The sequence below is a fragment of the Orcinus orca genome, chromosome 9, assembly GCF_937001465.1.
Source record: "Orcinus orca chromosome 9, mOrcOrc1.1, whole genome shotgun sequence".
In the NCBI taxonomy this organism is placed as follows: domain Eukaryota; kingdom Metazoa; phylum Chordata; class Mammalia; order Artiodactyla; family Delphinidae; genus Orcinus; species Orcinus orca.
This window is the reverse complement of record NC_064567.1, coordinates 81,261,837-81,268,764: the sequence shown is the minus strand read 5'-3', so window position 1 is coordinate 81,268,764 and position 6,928 is coordinate 81,261,837. Positions and strand designations below refer to the sequence as shown.

The following is a 6,928-nucleotide window of genomic DNA, read 5'->3' as shown; positions in this document are numbered from 1 at the left end:
CACTATTTGCCGATGACATGATACTAGATATCGAAAACCCTTAGACACCAGTAAAAAGCTATCTGAACTAATAAATGAATTTAGTACAGTTGCAGGATATAAAATTAACAAATAATTCTAAAATTGTATGGAAATACAAAAGACCCCAAATAGCCAAAACAATCTTGAGAAAGTAAAACAAAGCTGGGGGTACAGTCCTGCATGATTTCAAACTATACTACAAAGTAATGGTAATCAAAAGAGTATGGTACTGGCACAAAAAAAGACACATAGACCAATGGTTCAGAACAGAGACCCCAGAAATGAACCCACGCTTATATGGTCAACTAATCAATGACAAAGGAAGCAAGAACAGCCCCTTCAATAAATGGTGTTGGGTAAACTGGACAGCTATATGCCAAAGAATCAAACTGGACTACATGTACAAAAATACATGTCACATCATGTACAAAAATAAACTGAAAATGGATTAAAGACTTAAACATAGGCCTGAAACCATAAAACTTCTAGAAGAAAACATAGGCAGTGTGTCTTTCACATGGATGTTAGCAATATTTTTTGATATGTCCTCAAGGGAAACAGAAGCAAAAATAAACAAACGGTACTCCATCAAACTAAAAGGCTTTGGCACAGTGAAGTAAACTATCAACAAAATGAAAAGGCCAACTGAATAGGAGAAGATATTTGGAAATGATGTATCTGATAAGGGGTTAAAATCCAAACTATATAAAGAACTCATTCAACTCAACATCAGAAAGACAAACAACCTGATTAAAAAATGGCAGAGGACCTAAATAGACATTTTTCCAAAGAAGACGTCCAACAGGAACATGAAAAGATGCTCAATATCACTAATCATCAGGAAAATGCAAATCAAAACTACATTGAGATAGCACCTCACACCTGTCAAAATGTCCATTTTCAAAATGATTATATATAACAAGACTTGCCAAGAATGTGAATAAAAGGGAACACCCATGCACCGTTGGTGGGAATGTAAGTTTTTACAGCCATCATGGAAAACAGTGTGGAGCTTCCTCAAAATATTAAAAACAGAATTAACATACGATCCAGCAATTCCACTCCTGGGTATATATCCAAATAAAATGAAAACATTAATTCAAAAAAATATGCACCCTTATGTTCATTATAGCATTATTCACAATAGACAAGATATGGAAGCCACCTAAGTGCCCATGGATAGATGAATGGATAAAGAAGAAATCGTAAATATATACCATGGAATATTACTCAGCTGTAAAAAAAGGAATGAAATCTTTCCTTTTGCAAAAACATGGATAGACCCTGAGGGTATTGTGCTAAGTGAAATAAGTTAGATAGAGAAAGACAAATGCTGTATGATTTCACTTATACGTTGACTCTAAAAAAAAGATAAATGAGCAGTCATAATAAAACAGAAACAGTCATAAATACAGAGAAAAAATTAATGTTGTTGCTGGGTTAGTGGGGGTGGGTAAGGGATCATGGGGGAAATAGCACAGTATAGGTTTAGGATAGAATGGAGTTTTAGAAAAGAGTGTAAAAAAATCAAAATTTAGAAAAATCGAACAGGATATACATTTGAAATATTCTTACTGACACCGAAAAAGATTGAGTACATATATTCTGCTTGGACCATAATCATCAAGAAGATTAAGTATTTTATAATGGGCTCTAGAATTAGATACATTAATCATCACTTGAGATAAGTATCTACGCCAGAAAAATCAGTAGAGCAACGTTTTTTTTTTTTTTTCTTTTGCGGTACGCGGGCCTCTCAGTGTTGTGGCCTCTTCCGTTGCGGGAGCACAGGCTCCGGACGCACAGCCTCACTGGCCATGGCGCACGGGCCTAGCCGCTCCGCGGACCGGGGCACGAACCCTGTCCCCTGCATCGGCAGGCGGACTTTCAACCGCTGCGCCACCAGGGAAGCCCAAGCAACCTGTTGGAGGGAGAGGCAGTATAATATAACTTGAAATAGGCAATGGTGTTACAGAATTCTTTTTGTTTAGATCAGTTTATAATTAGTTCTTCCAATTTTGCTTCCAATTTGAATGAAGTGAGTGAATTTGATTCATATTTATTCTGAATTTAATGCATATTTTGAAGATATATTCCAAATTGATTAATTGAATTATAATTCCCTTTGTAATATATAGTGATATGGTAAAGAAATTCAGATGATCATTCATGATGACACTATATATATATATATATTTATAAGCAAATTATATCATAGCACCACTGTAGCAAATATGAAGAATGAATAATTATATTTTGCAATGGGAGAAATTGAAGTGCATAGAGATTAATAGTTTACTGAAGACCACTGATATTACCATAGATACAAGTTGGAATAGAATAATATTTTTTTGTCTTAGTTCTATAGACAGGTTACATGACATTTCTTGCAACAAAGTATATGTAATTTCTGTCAATGAGATCATTGTTGTTTTCTGCGTTAGGCTCTAGAGCAGATTCAAATATATCCATGTATATAACTAAAATAAGAAAAAGAGAGCATTTTGATAAAATATTTTATTATTATTAATAATAAAATAATCATGGTTATAAAAATAACAACTTTATTAACTACAGAAAATGTATATACACGTCATAACCACAGTGTTCCCCTTTTGGGTAAGCGTCCAGCTATACCACTCAATAGGCAGATTATCTATTTCCTATTTACACACAAGACAGTCATAACATCCACAGTATTCCATTTTCAGTTTCCTAAAGACAGAAACTTTCTGTGCAAATGGAAATGAACCTACTTAAAATTACACTGTCAAGATTTACAGGGTCCAGAGAATTTTAACATCTTTTTTTGTATTAGTAAATTCTTAGCTGAAAATTCAGTTGAACGTTGAAAGATAAATTCTTATTGGATTTTATTGTGAGAAGTAACTTATTCGCTTAAAGACTATATCTCATTTAAAATAACTTTATTTCTCAAATGAGTTTGTCTATAAATATGGGATATAATTGATTGAACGTAGTTCTTTTTTGGACCAAGTCAATTTAAAAGTTTTTTAGTATGAGAGTTTACTAAAATTCTTTACCTCATGATCCGTATATTGCAAAACCATTATTTCTTTTTAAAAAATGTTTAGAAACAACAAGAAAATTCCTGACAGCAATTTCTTATTTCTTGACAGTGTTTTTTTCAAGAGAATATTGTGGCTATAACATTCACTTTGTACAGTACCATTGGTACCAACAAGAAATATTCACAGGAATAAGTGAAATACAATTTTGCTATCACATGTCATTATTGTTATTTTTCTTGCCTTCCAGTGTCTCACATTTCCCATAGTTTGAAACACTTAGATAGCAAGCAAGAGCCTGTTAATACTAGAGATTGACTCAATATAAACCATTGTACTGAGGACCTGCCCACAGCAGATAGGTAAAAGTCATTACACATTTTACAATAAAATTAAAGAAGTATACAAAAGGATTATCATCCCTTCTGCACGGCAGAGGCATTATGACAAATATTTTAATTTTACATTACTATTCCTGGTAGACATAAGAAAATGTCCACAATTATAACAGCATATAACCATTATTCAAACAGCCAAAATAAAAATAACGTTGAAAACTTCTAATTTAAAAGATCTTTTTTCCGTGACTCGAAATGGATTTTTAGATAAATTGGATTATTTATTTTTTTTGTAGTTTATTAAGAAAAGAATGCCCAGGAAATAGTATCTTTCACCAGAGAAAAATGACATGATTATTCCCTGTTGTACCACCTAAAATAACATGGGTCTTGTTCATCTTGCTTTTATTATCAATTCCATCAATCTCCTCCTATTAAAAGGAAACTCTCAAAGAAAGAACTGCATTTTACACGTCTGATGGTTTATTGGTGGTCTTGTTTTTACCCTTTAATAAAATGGAAAACACTGAGTTCAAAATGTCTATAAAGTTAGCTTCATTTTGTATCTAGGTCATCCCTATCTCTCTGTGGAAATTTAGAGGAAAAGACATAAAAAATATTTTAAAATGTGAGTATTTAAAAGAATTACAATTCAGTAAATGTTTTACAAATATCATTAATATGTGACAATAAAATTTTGCCATTTAGCAAGAAGAAACTGAAAAATACTTTAATATTTAGACAATATGCCTTTGAAATTTCTGTATGTTGATTATAATGGTATAGTACACAAGGGAGAGAGAAATACAATCAGGTAAGCTGGTATGGACTAGCAACTTGTTGGATCTCTCTCTGCTTTCACTGTTTCTTGATACCAGCACATATCTTATTACAGAGAATAAATAAATAAAATGGCACAATTTGGAAAAACATTTCTGGATTTGCTGCCCTATACTCTGTGGACTAAGCTCTTGAGTAAAGTTAAAACCGTTTTACTCAAGATTGAACATTGTCTTGTGGAGAATTTAGAGCATCATTTGAATCCCTGGCCTTAATTGAGACCATCCAAAAGAAACAAATTAGAGAAATGGAAATACTAGATTCAAAATATTCAAATAATTATTTTTAGAGAACTTTTATACAGGAATATTTTGTGAAAATTCAGACCTATCCTATTACTCTTTGTTATTTCATTTCTTGGCAAATACATGATCTTTAGCTAATCATGACTAATACAACAATAAGTATGATTTGGTTGTTATCATACAGAATACAAAATCTGAATATTTCCCATGCATTAGGAATGATCTATGTAAAATAAAGATAAAATGAAGATTTTTTGATAAAATATCTCATTCAGCAGATTTAACTGTACTTTAAAAAATAACTGAATACAGAGTTTAGACAAGCTAGTTCCTTTCCTTTCCTTTTACATTTTTTTTTCCTTTACTTGAGTAAAGTTTTATTAGGCTAAAAGACTTCCAGAGAAAAGTGTTCTGACTTCTTTCTTCAATATATATTTTAATGCATAATTTGATGAAAAGCTGTTTACAAATTTTGGAGACATGGAAATTTTCCTCTTAAATATTGTTTTTAATTTAAAGAAGGTAAGATAGAAGCCAATCACAGCAGCAAGTCTTAGAGTTAACATATTTACATACATTTTAAAGACCAAAACACTTTTAAACTTCAATTAGTCATCTCAGAATTTTTTAAATACTTTAGGAAAAAAGATCTAAAAACATCTTGCAGAAATAATTGTCCCTAAATTTGAAGGAAAGAAATAATACTACTACACATATTAGCCTCTTCTCTTTAAGAATTAGAAACTACATAAAATAACTTGGATAATAAATATATGTAAGAACCTAGGTTAGGTGTTATTTAATTTCGTAGGTCATGACCACACCTCACGTGCCAACCAGTAGAGGTCATCTGCAGATTATGGATGGAGGATGATCTAGTTACTTCTATCTTGCACCTTTCTTTAATATTTCTACTGGTCTTTAGAATTTTTTATATTTTTATTAAGGAAAAACTATAAGTACACAATTTCAGAACATTTAGGGGCTATATTAGATACACTACAATTTGAACTGTAGTGCATGCACATGTGTACCCAGGCATTTGTGTATAGGTATATGCGTTTATAAAGGAGTATATGTACCAGTATTACAGGATACATGGTGAGGAGGAATGAATGAAATATAATGTATGGCATATTAAAGGTAATATAATTTAATATAGAGTTACAATTTAAGGACACAAGATATAAATTGTTTTTGTGAGGTTGAAATAATGTTTAACTTATGGCTTATTTATTATTGAGAAACTAACCTTGGAAAGCAGCCGAGAGAGATTAGTTGATCTTTTCCATTATATCTTTAGCATCCAGCAGTTATACCTTTGCATTTTTTAATCCATTCAAGTATCTTCAGGAGATATGTTACTACACTTGCATGTACCTTAATTCACTTCAACATTTACAAAATAACACTGACAAACGAAACAACAGAAAACACCCATAAATATTAGTGAGTATCTTAACAAACATGACACTCAAGTAGTTGTCTTGGGATTTTTTAAGTTACATTTTAATTCCATGTTCTCTGAAATCTTCATGTAAAGGAGAGTTGTATTATTGGAAGCTTCAGACACAGTTACATCAGCTACGACTGTGGTACCTTATACGTTAATATAATTTTGTGTATCCATTTTGCATAATATGCCACTCGGACAAAAATACCAGGACGATTTGGAATGGCACATCCACGACCAGGAACGATGACACCAAGAACCATTCTCATTTTATGTTGTTCACAAACCAGTGGGCCACCATAATCTCCCTAGGAAGAAGACATGCAACAATAACAACAACAAAGTATTATTTTAGAAATAAAAATTGACAATTCATTAACATTTCCTGTATCGATTTATATCTCAAATATACATATGTGCAAAACAAGAGAATAACTTCCATTGAAATATGAAGACATAAAATTGATGTACTAGGCCATTGGTTGTCTTTCTGTTGGACTGAGATAAGTACAAAAGTTCAAAGTGTTCTATCATGTGTAGTTATTTAAGTATGACTCACGTTTTAAAGTGTTTTTTGCCTTTGTTGAATGCAGACTAATTAACACGTGACCATTGATAGCTCTTTAAGAAGGTAGATTTCATATTTATTTTGACTTACTTCTGATGGTCAAAGTATGTTCAATATAGAAAATTTGGAAAATGTAGAAAAATACACGTATCAAAAACTCACCTGTAATCATACAGTTTTAAGGATTAACCCACATTAAGTTTTCTCTTATTTCTAATTTTTTTCCTTTTCCTCAATCCTGCCCCCAGAATGATTTTAACAGTTAAATAAAAACTTGTAGGTGGTAAAATAATTCTGTTTACTATGTGGAAATTGCTTTCCCAGGCAGAAAGAAGGAATGTTTCTCCACTTAGTCTTAGTAGTTAATATAGTTATATTTATATTTTTTCCCCTTTGTGGAAGGTAGTCTGTGACTTCATGGCATTTCTTGTATG

At 31.8% G+C, this 6,928-nt stretch overlaps 1 protein-coding gene across 2 annotated transcripts in view; it reads right to left on the bottom strand.

Annotated features, from left to right (window-relative positions):
* Positions 1 to 2,529: 2,529 nt before the first annotated feature.
* HGF (hepatocyte growth factor) overlaps positions 2,530 to 6,928 on the bottom strand; it is an 83,561-nt gene continuing 79,162 nt past the window's right edge. For both annotated transcript variants that reach the window (XM_004263411.4, XM_049714938.1), the window contains one exon: positions 2,530 to 6,234. In XM_004263411.4, coding sequence (XP_004263459.1) covers positions 6,058 to 6,234 — 177 coding nt within the window. In that variant the 3' untranslated portion in view covers positions 2,530 to 6,057. The remainder of the gene's footprint in view (positions 6,235 to 6,928) is intronic.